A 19605-nucleotide genomic window follows, 5' to 3' on the forward strand; every position below is an offset into this window, starting at 1 on the left:
GCAAACTGTCCATGGTCACACTTTCCCACGCCCTGGGAGCAGGGCTTCGGGTGGGGTTCTGTGACATGGGACCTGCCATTTGAAGCCAGGTCTTGGCCAGCATACTTGAGACACCCCCCCCCCCGTGATTGGTGGGGGCAGGAAATACAGGAATCACAGGCTGGCCTGTATCCACTTCTTTCTCTACTTGTGGGGGGCACAGAGCCCTGTTCTCCAGGGTCTCCAAGTGGCTGCAAAAAAAGGGACCACCCCATGCCTAGGGAAGCTGAGGGTATCCCAGGAGAGGTGACTAGGCCTCAGGAAGGCTTTTGGCATCTGGGAAGTTGGGGTACACCCAAGCTTGCTTCCTGTCTATACTCATGAATTCCTTAGTTGTCTATTTTGAAGATGCTTGCTTGGCAAGTTGTGCTAGAGCGAACCCCACCCAGTGGGGCAAGGGGTCCACAACTTCCCACATGCACCCCAGATGCAACGGAGAAGGCAACGGCTTTCCGCCAGGTAGGACCACAGGGGCAGGGTTGAGAAGGGTGGAGCGTGAGAGGGGTGGGGCGTGAGAGGGGTGGAGCGTGAGAGGGGTGGAGTGTGAGTGGGGTGGGGCGTGAGAGGGGTGGGGCGTGAGAGGGGTGGAGTGTGAGTGGGGTGGGGCGTGAGAGGGGTGGGGCGTGAGTGGGGTGGGGCGTGAGAAGGGTGGGGCGTGAGAGGGGTGGAGCGTGAGAGGGGTGGGGCGTGAGAGGGGTGGAGCGTGAGAGGGGTGGAGCGTGAGGGGGTGGAGCATGAATGGGGTGGGGCGTGAGAGGGGTGGGGCGTGAGGGGTGGAGCGTGAGAGGGGTGGGGCGTGAGGGGTGGGGCGTGAGAGGGGTGGGGAGTGAGGGGTGGGGCGTGAGAGGGGTGGAGCGTGAGTGGGGTGGGGCGTGAGGGGTGGGGCGTGAGAGGGGTGGAGCATGAATGGGGTGGAGCGTGAGAGGGGTGGAGCGTGAGAGGGGTGGGGCGTGAGAGGGGTGGGGCGTGAGTGGGGTGGGGCGTGAGTGGGCTCAGGTGTGGCTTGCTCCAGGGCCCCTCTAACTCGGGGCCTTGCCACCTTCTTGGACACAATTACTTAGGAGTTAGAGTGGGGATAGAAACAGGGCCACGAGATGGCCAACTGGCTTGCAGAGTACCCCATGCCCACCCCTTCAGTTACGTAATCAGAACATACAGGCCATGAGTCAATCAAATTCCATCACCTCTTTGGTTTTCACTTTTCTTATTTTTTTCTTAAATTACATTTAAACACAGAACACATAGAATCATAAATACTCTTAGAAGACACGACTCCATAAAACAAAGAAACAGAAGAAGCCAGGGAAAGGTATAGCTATCGAGCACGCCTTTCTCTTTCCTAAGAGACTCTTATATATAGGAAATCTGTGAAGGCCACCGGTCCCCCACTCACCCTCCCAGGGACCACTGGCTTTGCTGCCCTGACGTTCAATGCGTCTCCCACGGAACCGGTCAGAGATAAACATGCCATTATTTGCAAAATTATAATTTAACAGTATAAAGCTTCGAGTCACATAATCCCAAAACTAGCTAAGGTTTTTTTTGTTTGTTTTGTTTTTAGCACATAAACTATACATTAAATATTTTGAGGTATTTCAGAGAGAATTGTCAAAGGCTAGAAGGAATTGTGCTGGACTGTGGGTTCCCTGTGTAGGAAAGATCTTTGGTAGGTTAGGACCAGAAGGTGTGTGGTTCAGAGGGGGAGGATGGAGGTTCATCTGGGCCCGGAGAGGGCCCTGATTTTTTTTTTTTTTTTTGTGTGTGTGTGTGTGTGTGTGTGTGTGTGTGTGTGTGTGTGTAATGGTATTTGGAAAGGTTCCGTTGATAGCTCAGGAGTGGAGCCCCACCTAGAATCTCTCAGTGAGCGGCTGGGGGCATGATCAGGGGTGAAGCCTTACCTAGATGAGGGGCTGGGTGGGGCATGGGCAAGGTGAATACTTGCCTAAAATGTACTAGATCCTAGGTTCCATCCCCATCATCACCAGAAACAAAATCATAAAAGTAAAAGACAAAGAGAAGAAACAAAATTCAATCTGACTCTCGATGATGCTCAGGAGGCTGAGGCAGGAAGGAAGATCTCAACCTAGAGGCTAGCCTTAGCTACAGAGTGAGACCCGTCTCACAAGTTTTCATATATACATGGTATTTTCCAACTTGTGATTGAGTCAGATCTTTTGAGGCAGGCTGTACTATGTGAATGGGTCAGCCAGCCTCTGCACCCTGAGTGCTGGGTTTAAAGTCATGTGCCACCATGTCATACTTCATTTTTTTCCTTGCTCATTTTGTGGGCCTTGGGTCTTCTGGTTCATAGGATATGTTACCTGTGCCTGCTGGGCAGGACAAGGCTTGGAGCCATGAATCAGAAGTGTGGGAGTGTGAGGAAAAGGGGGGGACTCAGTGCTAGTGCAGATAGGAGGGACACCTGAGTCCTCACAAATGGCAGCTGTCATGAGTGTGTGTGAGTGTGTGTGTGCGCGTGAGCGTGTGAAAAGACTTATTTTATTTTTTAACCAGGTGGTGGTAGTCTACACTCATAATCCCAGCACTCAGGAAGTAGAGGCAGGTGGATCTCTGAGTTCAAAGCCTGCCTGGTCGACAGAGTGAGTTCCAGGACATCAAGGTCTATACAGAGAAACCCTGTCTCAAAAAAACAAAAAGCAACAACAACAACAAATGTTTTCTTTTTAATTGTGTATGGGTATGTGCATGTGAGTGTAGGTGCCTGTGAAACCAGAAGAGGGCGCTAAGTCTGTTATAACTGGGCTATGTATGATTGTTAGCTTCCATGTAGGTGTTGGGAACCCAGATTGGGTCCTTGACTACAGCAGTCGGTGCTCTTAACCACTGAGCCATCTCTTCAATTGTGTGTGTGTGTGTGTGTGTGTGTGTGTGTGTGTGTGTGTGCATGTGAGTGGGAACAGGGAGGATTCTTTTCACTCTGAGCATTCTGCCTCACACCCGAAGGTTCTAGAAGCATCCATCCAAGTTGCTTCCATGGGAGAGCGGCAAGTCATTAAGGACAGAGGACACTCTACACACATCTTTGGTTCAATAAGAAGGCACTCACCGACCTCGCTGTCCTCTCTCTCTCTCTCTCTCTCTCTCTCTCTCTCTCTCTTCCTCTCTCTTTCTCTCTCGGGTGGGGGGACAGCCATGTGGTGAGGGTGGGAACACCCTGGCTTCCAGCACAAACCCTTGGGGGGGGTGGGGGAATCTTTGGTATCAGACGTGATCATTTGAATCACAGCGTGGGCTCAATGAGGTAGCCTTTACAGGGTTGGGGAGGGGTCCTTTTTCTTTTTCTCACTAGAAAGTTCTCTCGCATTCTCTAGGGAAACTGGGAGTGGGGCCCTCCCTGGGAGGCAGCCATGGATAGGTTCAGAAGAGAGGGGTTCCCAGGATCTTGAACCTCAGAGGGGTAAGGGGAGAGGCAGCCTCCTGGGATCTGGCTGCCAGGCCAGTCTTGAAATGTCACCCAAAAGGGAGGGCTGAGCACTGGGGTGGGGGTCCTCCCTTGCTTCTAACCCTTCCCCATTGTACATTTTTTTTTTTTTTTTTGGCAAAAACAATGGAGCAAGCAGTTTTCTACTTCATCTTCTCTCTTCCGAGAGAGAGGCTTCACCAAAGCAAGGTTTACCTCTGAAGGTCCTCTGAGGGGAGGAGGCTCAGGTATGCACCCCCAAGCAACAAAAACAAAGAAACAAAACAAAACAAAAAAAAGTGTGATGAATTCCAGAGCTTCCAAGAGCTTTGTATCCAAGGGATGCTGGCCGTGCCTCCATGGGGCCCTGGTACTGGGAGAATCTGGTGCCCCCTTGAGGTCTGGAGTGTGGGGTTTTGCTCTTTGGTGACCTTGTTCTCTGTGTACCATTCTTCACATAGCTTATAGTGAACTCAACCAGGGGTGCTGGGATGGGAGGCGGCCAGGGCAACCCTCATCTCTGCATCTGTCACTGTCTCTTTGGAGACGGGGGCTCCCCACATGTCCCCTCCTGGCATTAAGGCAGGGGATTGTTGGCACAGGATATCCAGACCACTGGGGTGGGGATGGTGGCTGGGGTCTTGGCCTCGAGGGGCTGTCTTGACAGGGGAGAGGGCTTGGTGTGGGAATAGGTGTGCTGCAAGGATCCGGCTTGTTGTCGGTTTTGGCCACTTGGAATATGTCTCAGTTCTTGGGAAGGGCACATGGGGACAGAGTCCTGGCCTGGAGGAGAAAGGGGGGGGGGGTAAGACAGGCAGATGTCTGCCTCCCTCCATTTTGAGGGGATTTGGGATCTAGGAAAGTAGGGTTCTCTATTAAAGTTTTTTCTTAAATACCCGGGTTTTGTTTGTAAGGTGTGCTTGATTCTTGACCCAGTCTTCCCTCAAGGTCCCCTTGACGTCCAAAACTGAGGGGAGTTGGGGTGGGTCCCTGTACCCTGGGGGGCTTCCTTTGTCTGGGTGGGGAAAGGGTCCCCTTGGTCCCCAGGGCTGGGGTGTGCGGTCCCCTGGGGCTGGGGTAGGGGTGGAAGGCTCAGGCCTTAGAGAAGGTGGCAGTGGCTGTCGCATTGCCTGGGGTAGCGCCGGGCTCCTCAGCCCAGCGGTTCATGCAGCGGCGCCTGGCATTCATGAAGAAGTTGCTGACAGTGTTGAGCTCCAGACCTAGCTGCTGCGAGATGGTGGCCTGCATCTCTTTGGACGGGCGCTTGTTTTCCTTGAAGATGGCAATCAACGTGCGGCGCTGAAGGTCAGTGAACACCAGCCGCTGCTTCTTGGGCTGCAGCGTTCTCTCCTTCTGCTGGTCCTGTTCCTTTCGCTTACAGGCTGTGAGAGGGGACAGGGGTGAGAGGTACCACGGCAGTGAGAGGACACAGGGACGAAGGGGCCAAAGCATGGGGCAAGGGATGGGGCGGGTCTAAGGATGAAGGGACGTAGGGAGGAAGGGGACGAGGGATGTAAGGATGATGAGATGGGGCATGCAAGAAAGGAAGGGAAGCAACCAGAGTACCAGGCCAGGGAGCAGAGGAGGGTCCCTGGTCAGGGACCAGGGAGGGAGAGCGAGCCAGAAACAGACAACCTAAAATGGAGGATGGGGCAGGGTAGAGAGACACAAAGTTATGTAGTGTGGGGGCAGACAAAGCAAGAGGCACCTAGTTAACACAAAGCACCCCCTCCACCACCCCCCTCCACCAGAGCCTCCAGGGGTGACCAGTACTAGCTTCCTACCCCCAGTGTTCTCCCCAGTAAAGACTCCAGGCTGCAACGTGTACCCTGCCTCCAAAGACTACGGATATAGGTGTGTGTGTGTGGGGAGCTGCAATCCGACCTGGGGGCCGTTTGAGGCAGGATAGAGACCTGTGACTGATCTGATGGGGCTGATTATGAGATGGCTGACTCTAGGCACTGGGTTGTGTCTCAAGTGTCAGCAACCAAGACACAGTCCTGACCTCCTGGGGGCCCAGTCTGCTACTGCTGTGGGACCTGACACCTCAGTTCAGATGATGCTGAGTTCACAGCCCTTGACTGCTGCCAGCCATCTTGCCCCCACCCTACAATCACCCAATCAGAGGCTGGGGGCGTGGTCAGGGTGGAGCCCTGCCTAGAATCCTCCAGCAAGAGATTGGGAGTGTGGTTTAGGGGCACAGGGCTGACAAATTGGAGTTAGCATGTTTGCTTTCTGGTCTAGATGCAATCTACAACCAGATAAAACAGATGATCAGATAAGGGAAGAAAGAGGTACAGTTTGTGACATAACTTAGGGGATAAAAGCCACCCAGGCCTAGGGACTTGCATAAAGATAGGAAAGAAACAACTCTAGAATGTTATCCTTTGATTTCCATATGCGCCCCATGGCATGTGTACCCACACATTCATCACACATACACACAATAACAATAATAAATAAAATAAAAAATTTTAAATATATAGGTGTGACACTCAAAGGTAATTGTCAGATTGACAGAATTTACAGTCACCCAGGTTTGTCTGTGGGACCTAGACTAATAGTGGAGACTGAGCCAAGCCCTAGTATGCATGCGTTCACTGTCTTCTGACTGTGGGTGTGAGCGTCCCTCCAGCTCTACAGTCTTCACTTCCTCTCAACCATACACCCGCAGCCATTACCGAGTGACGGGGAGGAAGGAGACAGCAGGACTGAAGGACATTTGTCTCACGTGGGTGAATGGAAACAGACAGACACAACTTTGTGACATTTCAGAACCTGAGGATAGACAGAAAATTCCTAAAGCTTCCCAAAATGAAAGGAGGCCACCGTGGGAAAGACCCAGAATCAGGGTAGCTTTGGGCCCTCAGAACCTGGGAGCCAGAGGATTCCAAGGACAGAGCTGGAGACAGCTCGGTGCTCAGGAGCCATTGTTGCTCTTGCAGGGACCACACCCAGTCCTCAGAGCCCACATGGGCAGCTAACCGCATCCTTTGCTGGCTTTTGCTGGAATTGGCACACACAGAGACACACACATAATATAAAATAAAAATAAGAGCCAGGCAGTGGTGGCTCACACCTTTAATCTCAGCACTGGGAAGGCAGAGGCAGGTGGATGGATCTTTGTGAGTTCCAGATCAACCTGGTCTACAGAACTACACAGAGAAACCCTGTCTCAAAAAATAAAACAAAAACCAAAAACAAAACAAATCTTTACATTAAAGGCATGTGCCACCATAGCCTGGCATGAGTTCCAAAGGTCTTAATGAGTTGGTTTTGCATCCTGCTTGGGAATGTCGCAGGAATTGGCGTGGCTCCAAGTGGCTCTAGGGTCTGTGCTCTTGTGCTCAGACGGCTTTTTCACTTTCTTTTTAAACTTTTATTTCATTTTTAGGTGTGTGTGTGTGTGTGTGTGTGTGTGTGTGTGTGTGTGTGTGTGTCCGCAATGCCCACCCAAGGCAGGAGGGGGTATCAGATCCCTTTGAGCTGGAGTTACAGGTAGCTGTGAGCTGCCTGATGTGGGTACTGAGAATCAAAACCTGCGCTTTGCAGGAGCAACAGGAGTCCTTAACTACTGAGCCATCCACAGCCCTGTGCCACCTTCCCTCTGGCACAGCCCAGGACCCACACCCAGGGACTGGTAGCATAGACAGGACAGTTCTTCCCACCCGACAGACCCCTCATAGACTCACCCACAGCCACCCTGATCTATGCAGTTCTCCACTGAGACTCCCTCCCCAGGAGGTCCTGGGTTGCTGCAAGTGGACATTTAAAGTTTACTGTCATCCAGGCAAGCTGCATGGTGGTGCCCTAGCGTCCATCCTGAGCCATATGAATGTATATAGAATTGGCAAAGGCTGCATGGTTGGGGTGCAACAGCTGCATAGACAAAAGGGTCTTCTCTTGCCTGAGGCGCTTTTGGATTTGACTGTGCTACAAAGCTCATAGGACAACATGTGTTCATCCCTTGATGAGGACACAGAGATAGCCAGGTGAGGGGAACAACAATAGCCCGAGTTTTAAAATCCCAGTGAAGGTCCACCCATCCACCCATCCATCCACCCATCCATTTGTTAACTCATCCATCCATCCATCCATCCATCCATCCATCCATTTGTTAACTCATCCATCCATCCATCTTCCCACCTAACAGTCTACTACTAGACTGTTCAACAAGAACAGAAATACAGATTTCTGAACACACATGGTTTTCATGTCAAGAGATTTCTGCGTATCTGTTCATTCTGTCCTTACTATAAAGTTTTCTTTTTTATTTACACAATCATAAGTCATTGGTCTAGGGAGGCCCAGCCAGAAACAATCAGTTGAACAAAAAGGCCTGGGAGGTAGAGAAGATGTGGGACCCACAAGCCAAGGCTGGTGAGTGGCCAGCCACAGAAGTCTTGAAAGAAAGGAAAAGTCATTTTTTGGTGGGTGGCAGCATGAAGCCCCTGCCCTGTTCCCTGCATTCAGTCTGACAACACTTGTCTGCACAGACATGGGCCTTGTTCCAGGCTGAGTGTCACTTGTCCCATCATCCATCTCCCACAGCTGAGGAAGTTGTGGAAGATGAGGGTACAGGGCTGAGCAGCTGTTACAGATTCCAAGCCAACCGTTTCACTGCAATGGAAACAGCCTGGAACCAGGCAGAGGGAAGCATGGCCAGCTTTGTCCCAGCCATAGACTTTTCTAGGGGGTCCTCAGCTGGGCAATAAAGTGGCTCATCTCCGCCTGCGAGGCAGCCTCAACCTAGGCCAGGCTCCTCCCTGTCACCTCCACAGACACCATCTCCTCCACCTCTTTGAAACACCCTCCTCCCCATGCACCTGCATCCACCCCTCCATCCCTATTGCCTCCTCCTCCATCTCCTCCCTCATCCCCACCTGTCCTCCCCCACCTTGTGCTGTCAGTCTCTCTCAGTCCTGCCCTATCTTCCCCATGGACACTACCAATGTCCGGCTGCCCATCATCCCACCCCACAGCCCTCCCCTCTGCCGCTGTCCTGGCATACTCTCCTGCTTTCTTTTCAACACTATCATCCCCAGCATGGTCCCCACCCTGAAGTCTCCTTCTCCAGGCTCAGCACCAGGAGCTGTAGCCAGAGCCCCGGCAGCCGTCAGGGTGTGGACAAAGCAATGTCTCACACACAGACCTTGCCCACCACCCTTGGGTGTCGTGGCAGCTGTGGGGCTGGGATGTGTCTTCAGGCCTCTCCTTTCAGTGGTAAAGCCAAGACACACAGTATGTGCCACCAGTGGAGTCCTGTCACTCTGTGTCCTATGCAAGCCCCCTTGGTCACCCTTTTGTCCATGCTTTTATTTTCCAAAACAGGATTTCACCAGGCAAGATTTATTTTTATTATTTTTAACTTTGTGGCCCAGTAGTGGCTGCACACAACTCTAATCCCAGCACTTGGGAGGCAGAGGCAGGCGGATCTCTGTGAGTCTGAGGCCAATGTGGTCTACAGAGCAAGTTCCAGGACAGCCAGGGCTACACAGGGAAACCCTGTCTCAAAATAAATAAATAAAGTGTAGGTGTGGTTGACCTGGGATGTGTGCGGTTAGTGTAGTTGTCTGTGGAGGGGCGTTGGGTCCCCTGGAGCTGGACTTACAGGATTGGGAACCACCATGCGGTGCAGAGAACTGAACTCAGGTCCTCTGCAACAGCCATGAGTACTCCTATGCAGAGCCTTCCCTCCAGTCCCTCTGGTTGTTTTTTTGAGACCTGGAGCTTGTGGGTTAGGCTAGACCAGCTGGCCCTGGCCCCCAAGATCTCCTGTTGCTGCCTCCAAAGGGCGAACACAAGCAAGTGCCACCACACCCTGGGCTTAAATCTTACATTTATTGGAGTTATTTGGATTGGTTCTGTTTGTTTGTTTCAGCACAGGGTTTCTCTGTGCAGCCCTGGCTGTGTCCTGGAACTCACACTGTAGACCAGGCTGACTTCGAATTCACAGAGACCCACCTATCTCTGCCTCCCTAGTGCTGGGATTAAAGGTGTGTACTATCATTGCCTGGTCTACACTGTCCACCCGCATGCCCATCGTCTAGCAGTTCCCCCTGTGTCCAGTAGAGGGCAGCCGTCCCCGGTCTATTGGAGCTGTATCATGGATAGGTACCCTGGAGTCTAGGGTGGAATCTGTTTAGACCCCTGCATTTGCATGCCTGGTGCCTGAGTCTCTTGATTTTTCTAGTTACTTGGGAGCATAGATCACCCCAGGGCCTGGCTTGATGCATGGCTGTCCTGAGGGTTCCTGAACGGGACTCCCCTTTTTCCATCACTGGGGATGGGGCATGGCAGAAAAATGTTTAATGAATTGTGAAAGAGATGAGGCTCCCCTGTCACTGAGAAAAGTTGAAATGTGGGTAGCATTTCTCATGTTGCCATGAGGACCCATTAGCAAGGTCTCACATTGTCAGCTTCCCTGGGATCTTCCCCTTTAGGAGCCGGAGGAATTATGACTAGACAGCTCCTACATATCCCTCAAACCCCCCAGCAATAGCTCCAGCAATAGCTGCTGCCCCAGGAAGCCCTTCCCTTCCTGCAGAGCTTTGGCTCCATCCCTGTAAAAATTGGTTCCAGGGCTGGGGCTTAGTGGGTAGGGTGCTTGTGGCTCGGTGGATTCCGTGTGTGGCTCGTGGCTCGGTAGGTAGGGTGCTTGCTTAGCATGTATGAAGGCCTGGGTTCCATTCCCAGCGTCAAATAAAACAGATGAGGTAGCTTATGCCTGTGCTCTCTCCTCTCAGTCTTGGAGAAGAAGACACAGACAAATCGGCTCAAGGTCCATCCTTGGCTACATAAGGAATTGGAGACCAGCCTAGGATACTTAAGACCCTGCCTCAAAATTAAAAGGGGTGGGGGGAGGAGGAATGAAGGAAATAAGAAAGGTACCCAAGTGTCCCTTCCCAGGCCCCGTGTGAGCCATGCCCCACAGGTGCCCCGAGTTACTCTCACCTACCCCTTTCTCCCCGGGTGGCTGCCCCCCCCATCTGTCCACCGTCCACCACTGAGGCTGTGAGCAATGGCCAGGCTGTTCCCTCCCAGCACATCACTCCTGCAGCCAACAATTCAATAGGAGCCTGGTCTCCGGCTGGGATGATGGCCGGTTTCCTTGGCGACAAGTCCGGCCCCGCCATGAGCTGCAGGGTTGGGGCAGGTGTTGGACCAACGATCCCTCCCCACCATGGTGACTCAGCCCAGCCAGGCTGAGCTCCCCGTGGCTCCTCCTGGGGCTGGGTGACTCTGCCAGAGTCACAAGTCCCCAGCACGTTTAGAAAGGCGGTTTCGTGGGCAGGAGGGCTGGGGTGCCTTTAACGAGGACCTGCTCCGCTCCCCCAGGTCCCACCTCCCGCCCTCCCAAGGCCCCGCCCTCCCTGTGCTTTCCCACTTGCTCCCTCCCAGAGGATTTTAATGCCCCTATTTTTCAAAGTCTTATCTGGAACCGACCTTCTACCCCACCTGGCCTGACCCTCGCGGATGAGGGGTACCGGGAGCTGGAGGGTCACAGGGTGGGGACAGCGGGGCAGCCAAGGGCCTTTCCTACTTGGCTTTCAGCTAAGGAGCCCTCCCAAGGATCACTTTGTTAAGGGGGTAAACCAAATCACCAAACACTCATGTAGCCCAGGCTGGTCTCCAATTCACTACATAGCTGAGGATGGCCCAAACCTCAGCGTCCTCAGTGGGCTCCCTCCTTCCGACTGGCCCCTCTCCCTCTTTTGTCAGTCCTGTAGCACAAGCTGGCCTAGAACTCCGGGCCATCCTCGGGTTGGGGGGCAAGCGCTGAGCTGACAGACTTGCTACTGCCAGGCTGAGCTTTGACGTTTAAAGAGTCATTTGCAAGAGGCAAGGCGGCAGCTGGGAGAGGAATTAGAAAAAGATGGCTGGAAAGGAAACAGGTGACTAGGAAAGCAGAGGGAGACTGACCCAGAACAGGCTGGGCAGTGAGTGAGCCGATCAATTGTTAGTGAATTAATCTGCTGATAAGGGCTCCATGTCCCCGGAAGTGCGTCCTGCCACCCAAGGGTGATCACAGTTTCCAAACACCTGACTGTGGGCAGGACGAACAGAGAGACAGCTGGCGGCGAACTAGTGGGCCACTGTGAAAACGGAGGAAATTCTACTGCTGAGACCCCCCGAAAAAGTAAAAGGATAAAAAGAATAATAATAAAAATAATGAATATGGAGGCCGCAGACAAGAGGACTAGGAGTTCAAGGTCATCTTCAGATACACTTAGGCGGGGGGGGGGGGGGGGGGACTGGGGGGCGGGGGCGGGATTGAAATCATCTTGGGCTTCAGGAGACCCTGTCTCAAAACAAAACAAAAATGCACAATTACTTTTGAAAGATTTGTGCATTCCCAAGGGAGGAGGAGCAAGGCCAAGTGCAATGGGGAAGGAGGGCAGGCTGGGGAACTGCGCCCCCTCCCAGCAGCGGGGACCCCCAGGCTTTCTGCACAGCTCCAGAGCTGGCGGCCTCCCAAGGGCCAGAGGGGGGCACCTGCTCATAGTGGGGACACGGGCGCAGAGTAGGGTGTCTGGGTGTGAACAGGAGGTGTGGATGGCCCACTGGCAGCCTGGGCACAGCCTCACACTGAGCACTCCCACACTCCAACAACACCTGTCCCCAGGCCTCTTCCCCTGTGGCCCTAGCACAGGCTTCTACATTCCAGACACGCCCCTGCGGCCCTGGCCCCTGCCACCCCTTAGATGCTCGTCCTGGCCCAGTTCTCTTTCTCTGTCTTTCCAATGTGACCATACTTCTATAAGTCCCTCTGCTGTCCCCACCTGAGCCCACTGGTGTGACTTCCTGGGGAGGGAGGGTCTGGGTCACTGGGCTTAGGGAAAACTGAGGCCTCAGGTGTCATAGAGCTGCCTGAGGGTCACAAGGACCTCTCAGTCACCCCACTCCGCCCCGCCCCGCCCCTCCCCCCTCCAGCACAGCCTAGGGTATTGATCACAGTCTATTTTTAATTAAAATCTTGATTCAAACCAGCTTGAACCTCCCTGGTTAAAGCCAGGCTGTCCACAGGCTAATACAAAGAGGCCACCGGGACCAGCCTGGCTTCCACAGCCACCTCACCTGTCCCTGCCACCAGCCATGTCTCTTCTCTTCATTCAGGACTGAAGGAGTTACAGACTGAAGGCTGTCCAGAGAAGCTGACTTCTGCATCTTAGGGGCTCTATCAAGTCCCAGTGGGGTGAGGAGCCAAGAGATCAGCTTGGGGGAAATGGTCACTGGTGTGTCAGACTAGAATGCTGGTAGCTAGTAGTGGTCTACAGCTGGGCATTGCTTTAGTTCAGGCTAAGAATTTAGTTGAAAGGGGCTTAAGTTTTTTGTGGGTTTTAAAATTACATTTGCTTAGTTTTGTTTTTCCAGACAGGGTTTCCTGTGAAGCCTGAGCTGTCCTCAAACTCAGTCCGTAGACCAGGCTGGCCTCAAGCTTAGAGATCCTCCTGCCTCTGCCTCCTGAGTGCTGGATGTGTCACCATTGCTCAGCTAAAACTACATTTTGTTTTGTGTGTTTATAAATGTGACTGGGGATCATTCACTTAAGGAGGTCAGAGGACAACTTAGAGGGGTGGGCTCTCGCCTCACACCATGTGGGTTCCCAGGACTGATCTCAAGTCCTTAGACTTGGAGATGACTTTCCCCACAGTAAAGATAGACAAGCCCACTCAAGGAGACAGAATGAAGGAATCAGAGGCCTGTCCAGCCTCTCATCAAGCAGACATAGGGCCAGTTGTCTACCTGTCTGTCCACCAGACTCCGGTATGGTCACAGGAAGTGGCTGCTGGGTCTAGAAGGAGGTGTGAACTTGGTCTCAGACATGGGCTCAGACTTATCCTGGGACACTGGCATCAGGAGAGGACATTTTGCCAGGAAGTCACAGTGTGAAGGAAGCCAGCCTTTCTCCTTCCTTGAGGGTCTTTGAGGACTCTTAAACGGTGTGTGAGCATGTGCATGCCTGTGTGAGTGTATTCAAACCTCAAACCCACTTCTGTGTAGGACTGTTGAGGCGATGAGCATGGCTGATCGCTATACCAGCTACTACACTGTAAGGTACCATGACTTTCCCTCATGTCCAACACACACACACACACACACACACACACACTGCTGATGTCCTGGGTCCCACACCTAGAATCCCCCAGTGAGGGGCTGAGGGCATGGTCAGGGGCTGGGCATTTCCTCAAAGCCCAGAGAACATGGCCCCCAGGCGCTGTGTATCCTCTGTGGCCACCTGCAGTGTCTCCCTTTTGTGGCCCATGTGGGCTTGTGCCACCTACTTAGTCCCCCACCCCAGTTCCTGCCACTCCCTGAGGGGCAACCGTGTCCATTTCTCAGATTAGGAAACTGAAACTGAGACCTTTGTCTAGAACCAGTCAAGGATGGGACAGAGGTGAGTGTCATGTCTAAGTTTGACTTCTGAAAGAGTCTTTCTACCCTCTGAGGGACTGTTGCCTCCTGTGTGTATGTGGAGCCAGTGGGTGTCTGTAGGAGTATTTGAGATTTACACAAAGACTCCAGGCTTTTATGAAGGAGAGGCAGGGCTGTAGCTCAGGGGGGAGAGTCCTGGTGATGTGCTCAAGGCCCTAGATTCAGCCCAGCAATACATAAACCAGATAAGAGGTTCATGTCTACTATCCCAGCAGTCAGGAGGGGGAGGCAGAGCCTCAGCCAGCCTGGGCTAACAGGAGGCCCTGTATCAAAGACAAGGACAAGGGACCTCAGTTGGCATGATCTCCAGGATAGAAAGCAGAGCAGAGGCTCTGAAGAGCCTTAGGTTGTAAGTCCCTTTTATCTACCTCTGGCCCTGCCCCACAGCCTCCCTGTCTACCGCTGATGGCCTCTGCATTGACCCGTGTGGACCTTAAGGAGATCAAGCACCCCACAGACCCTGACTCAGTTTCTCTTCCACATTCTTTTCCCTTCCCACTGTGTACTGTCCCTGGGATGCAAGAGACAGAAGAAGGGAGGATGTGTACATGTGGTGTGTGTGTCTGTGTGTGTGTGTAGTGTATGTGTTTGTGCATATATGTATGTATGGTGGTGTGTGTGTATATGTATGGTGGTATGTGGTGTGTGGTTTGTATTTGGGGTATGTGTGCTCTTGCATGTATGTATGGTATGTGGTGTGTGTGTGGTGTGTGTTCATGTATGTTTGTTTGTATGGTGTGTGGTGTGTGTATGTATGATGGTTTGTGGTATGTGTATGTGGTGTGTATGTGTTTGTGCATATGTGTATGTATCATGGTGTGTGGTATATGTGTGGTGTGTGTATGTTTGTGCATGTGTGTGTGAATTCCTATTCCTTCCTTTGAATATCTTATTATATATGTATATTTTTCTGATCGGTTACAAAAAGAAAAAAGATTTTTTTCAGTCCAGAGTTGCAATTTAAACAATATTTGAAGTCGACTGAAGCTATCGACCTGGCACATGGTGATGAATCACAGACGGTAATTCGAATTCATCGACCGCCCCACCCGCCAGGAGCCGCCCCTCCCCCAGTCCTGCTCCCATAATCACAGTTTGCTGCTGTCGCTGGGGTGTATGTGGGGGGTGCAGCTCAGAGAGGGGACTCTGAAGAGGGGTTGGAGCGGATGCAAATGCCCCCCCAGAATGGTGGGAAAAGTGTTGGGTGGAGCTGGAATCTGGACTCTCAATGGCTCCTCCCCATACATACAATGCATATTTTACATTAAGGGAAACTGAGGCATGCAGAGGCCAACAAGGACATACTGGGCAGGAATGGGATCCAGTGGCTCTCTGCTGTGTTTCTAGGGTACAACAAAGGAATGGATGACTTTCAGCAGTTTCCAAAGGAGGAAACAGAAGGTTGTGATGCTTTTTTGGGGATAGGGGACCAGGAGCAGGCAGGGGACCCCAGCCCGAACTCAGCCACCTTTGACTGCCATGTCCCCTTCCCTTTCCTTTTCTCCTTTTTTCTCCATCTCTCCATTTCTTTCTTTCTCTCTCCCTCTCTCACCTCTTCTCTCTGTCACTTCTACCTTTTATCCCCTCTCCATCCCTCTCACCTGTCTGTCCATCCGTCCATCCATCCATCCATCTGCCCATGCATCCATCTATCTATCATTATCTCCTTTGTGCACCTCCTGTCCCAGCCCCTTTCTCTCACTGTTTCTGTGCTTTGCAGGACACTCTCTGGCTGGTAGCATTGGGGACAATGTTTTTCCAGTAAGGCTGTGGCTTGCAAGAAGAAGAAGAGTTTCCCTCATGGGCTCAAGGTCCAGTTTTGCCCCGAGTGGATGAGGGACAAGGGAGGGATGCTCAGGTCTGGCACAGGTGTGAGGACCCTTGCAGGCCTTGGGCTATCACTGAGACAGTATGTTGAAGGGATGCGCCTGGCCGCCTCCACCACCCCCTTAACACCACAATTTGCCGCCACTTAACTGCTTTTCATCTGTGCAGGAACCAGAACTAAAGGCCTGGGTTGGGGCCTAATGACCCAAGCCATCAGGCTGCCACTTCTGACTCCAATGGGCTTCACAGACACTGAAGCGCAGGTCAGGGTGCCACAGTGTGGACCCTGACGTAGACCTGGAATAGGCCAGGTCTTTCATCTTCATAATCTACAACAGTCTATGCCAAAGGATGCCCCCTGTATACCAGCTTCTGTGCTCACCCACCTAGTTGCCTCAGGCTCCCCTGAGGGGCCACACGTCCGACTCACAGGACACAGTCCTCAGAGGAGAAGCTGGGGTCACTGTAGTTGCACAAGACAAGGACAAGTCTGGTTTCTTCTCTGTAATAAATGAACATTTCAAGAGGACCACAGAGGGCTGGTGGCTTTGATGTGGATGTGAATTTAGACAGAAGGCTCTGGGACCCTGCACCCAAGTCATGTCCCAAGGCACCTGCAGTGCAGCTGCCTTTTGTGTGGTGTCCACAAATGACCAATTGAAACTACCATAGATACTGAAGGTGACAGGTGAGCGCAGTGTGGACTCCAGGTACACAATGTTCCTTGGATATGTGACCAGGAGGGGAGGCTTTGGTTTTAGAATTCACAGAACACACCCTTGGCGACAGTCACTCAGCAACTAGTGGTCCAGAACTGCACTGGTCCCTGGCAATACTACTTGAGGACATTCAATGAGGTGCAGGAAAGGGCTGTGTGTTCAGACATGTGCTGTCCCAGTCAGGTCACCAGCAACAGGACTCTTCAGATAAACTTGTGTTTATCTCTAATGTCCCCTAGGAATTAGCAGCCGGAAATATCCCAAAGACAGGTGTGTCTTATCATTTATGCTAAGAATCTGAGAATCCTACCGAAGACTCCTGAGGAAAGAGGAAACTAAGGCTGGCTGCAGGAGACTGCACAGTGGCCTTGGAATGTGGGGACAGGGCAGTGTCAATGGCTTCAGTCAGGTAGGCTTGTATCCACCCCCTATCACCCAGTGTCCCTGCTTCTGTACACCCCCACATGCTGGCAGAGTGGCCTGGGGGTACAGTCAACCCGGGCTCCTGCCTCAGGGGAGCCTCACTTGAGCCCCAGCTGCTCCGCCCCTCTCTGTGTTTGTGTGCAGAGGGATCGATGAGGCGTTGGAAACCGCTATTGTCCCTGGAACTGGAACGGGGTACACAGCTCCCTCCCCACTACACCACAGAAAAATGCTCAGCCTAGATCACCAGCTTTTTGGCACCCCCCCAAACACACAGGATATGGGGTCCTTGACACCCCCCATGCACTCCGAGATACAGTGGAAGGGGACAGGTTAGACCAAAGGAGGAGACAACGGGTCTCCCAGGGGCTGGCTGGTATGCTTGTGTGTGGGAGAGAGACTCAGGCAAGCTGCAAGGGAAGAAAAGAATAAAGAGAGGCTGGATTGGGAACCGGAGCGCCAGTCCAAAGAGAGAGACAGCAATGGGATGGAGAGAAGTAGGGACAGAGAAATCAGAGAGAGCAAGGCCCTGGAGGCACAGAGGATGTGAAGGCCTCTGGTGGATGCCACCGAGCCCAGGGTCCCATGGGCCGCCCCTCCCCCAGTCTCAAATGACCTTTGCCGGGGGGGGGGGGAAGAGGGGGGACTAGCGGATCGATCGGTGGCAGGGGCTGAGCTGCACAGGAAGAAAGCTTGGTGCTGAGGCTAGGGGCAGAGCAGTGGCCAGGTCTTGGCTGAGCGTAATCAGCGATCTGGCGCTTTGTGACTGGGTGCAGGGTGGGCCCTCTTGCAGGGTTGCTGGGGAGGAGGGGAGTGGCACCTTCTGGTCGCTGGGAACACATAGAATCACGAACCCAAGTAGTGTGCATCACACACACGCGCGCGCGCGCGCGCACACACACACACACACACACACACTCATACACGGAGCTATGAGAGGGCTGTTTTGGTTTAGCCCCAAAGACACTAGACACACTACACAGTCCCCCAAAGAGCAGGGAGGGCGACAACAATTACCCTCTCTATTGGCGATGGTGCAAAAGGTCGGCGGTACAGAACAGCAATCAGGGGACCGTCCCACCCCAGCCAACCCGAATGCACTATCCGGGGTTCTAAATAGTCAGTCCCTCACCCTGAGCCAACAGTGTCCCCCAGGGTCAAGCCTCCGGGGCCCTCGTCCTTACCTGCCAGGCGCAGCGCCGACATGCGCTGGAACTCGGGCTCCTGCAGCCACTTCCACATCCTGCGGAAGGTCTCGCGGCCAGACTTGAGCTTGCTCCAAGGCTTGGGATTGCGCAGCAGGTCGGAGAGCGTGCCCTGCGAGCGGCACAGGATGCGCTGCGCGAAGATGGCCTGCGGGATGCTGTAGCGCTTCAGCTCGGCGGTGATGCGCTGGGCCACCTCTTTGGTGTTAATCTCTTCTGCTGCGGCACCCGCTCCCGGGCCGCCGGCGCCTCCACCGGCGCCACCGCCCCCTCCGGGACCACCGCCGCCTGAGTGAGGCCCGTGCGCCCCGGCCGCGGCCAGCCCGCCCAGAGGAGCCAGCAAACCCGCGGCCGCCCCGCCAGCTGCCCCGCCGCCTGCCGCGCCGCCGCCGCCTCCAGGCAGCCCTCGGGCCAGCGCGTCCTCCGCGCGCCCCAGCAGCGCGGCGTGTGGCTCGAAGGCGGCGGGTGGCAGTAGTTTGTCCCCGGCCAGGTGGCCAGGAGCCCCGTAAGCGGCGAGCGGCGGCGGAGGCGGCGGCGGCGGCTGCGGGGCGCTGTGCAGAGCCGGGGGCAGCGCGCTGGGCAGCGGGGACAGTGGCGACCCCATAGTGGGCAGCTCCTTGCCATAGGGCCCGTAGAGGTGGCCCACCGAGGCCAGTGCTGCCCGCTCGTCGCGCATGAGGGTGAAGCTGCCGCTCACGCTGGCCGCCAGGCGCTGCGGAGGGGGCGGTGGCGGCCCGGGCGCCGGGTGAGGGTGCGCGTGCGGGTGGCCTCCGTGCGCCCCGGCCACCGCGTGCTGGTGGAACTTGTCGGCCACGGCGGCCAGCGGCGGCAGGTGCTGCAAGGGCGTGAGTGTGGTGTAGGTGCCACCCAAACCTGGGGCCTCACACGCCATGCCCATGGCCGGGTGCAGGGGACCAGCCAGCTCCCCACGGAAGTCAGGGCCACCACCCGCGGCCCCTGCAGCCCCCGCGCCCCCGGCGCCCCCGCCCCCGGCGCCACCACCGTCCAGCAAGCTAGCCATGCCCGCCACCAGGCCCGGGCGCCCCGATGCCACCAGGCTTCGGTGTTGGGCCGCGGCGGAGCGAGCGTGGCCCGGGCTCAGCAGCTCTCCGGCTTGAGCGTGTGTCACCCCGTGCAGCCCCCCGAGGCTCTCCAGGCTCAGCTCCATCCTGGGCGCCCCCTCCGTGCGCGGTCAAGGCCGCAACATGGTCCCCACGCGCTCTAGGTGGCGACGGTTGCTGTCCCACTCGCTCAGTGTTCTCGCCCGGGTTCGGCTGCTGCGAGCAGCGGCCACCAGGATGTGGTGGGGCGGCCGCCGCCGGCGCCCGGGCCAGGGTCTGACGTCAGCGCCCCCGCCCATCGCTCCGCCTGCACCCGCCAAACCCCCTGGCGCTCCAGGCTGGCTCCCCGGGTCTCCCCATTCTGCTCGCCCAGAGAATCCGAGGGATTGGCGGCGGGGCGGCGGGGCGGGGAGGAGGGGGGCAGCCCGCTCTAGCTGGGCCTGGTGGGCCTAGGTGTCTGTGTCTCATCTCTG

At 54.6% G+C, this 19605-nt stretch overlaps 1 protein-coding gene across 1 annotated transcript; it reads right to left on the reverse strand.

Annotated features, from left to right (window-relative positions):
• Window positions 1–4287: 4287 nt before the first annotated feature.
• Onecut3 (one cut homeobox 3) lies at window positions 4288–19372 on the reverse strand. The gene is made up of 2 exons (XM_051177672.1): window positions 18051–19372; window positions 4288–4842 (listed from the first exon to the last, which is right to left on the reverse strand). The coding sequence occupies exons 1-2, from the start codon at window positions 19237–19239 to the stop codon at window positions 4553–4555; spliced, it is 1479 nt and encodes a 492-aa protein (XP_051033629.1). The 5' UTR covers window positions 19240–19372; the 3' UTR covers window positions 4288–4552.
• Between the last annotated feature and the right edge of the window lie 233 nt (window positions 19373–19605).

Source organism: Phodopus roborovskii, unplaced genomic scaffold (assembly GCF_943737965.1).
Source record: "Phodopus roborovskii unplaced genomic scaffold, PHOROB, whole genome shotgun sequence".
Classification (NCBI taxonomy): domain Eukaryota; kingdom Metazoa; phylum Chordata; class Mammalia; order Rodentia; family Cricetidae; genus Phodopus; species Phodopus roborovskii.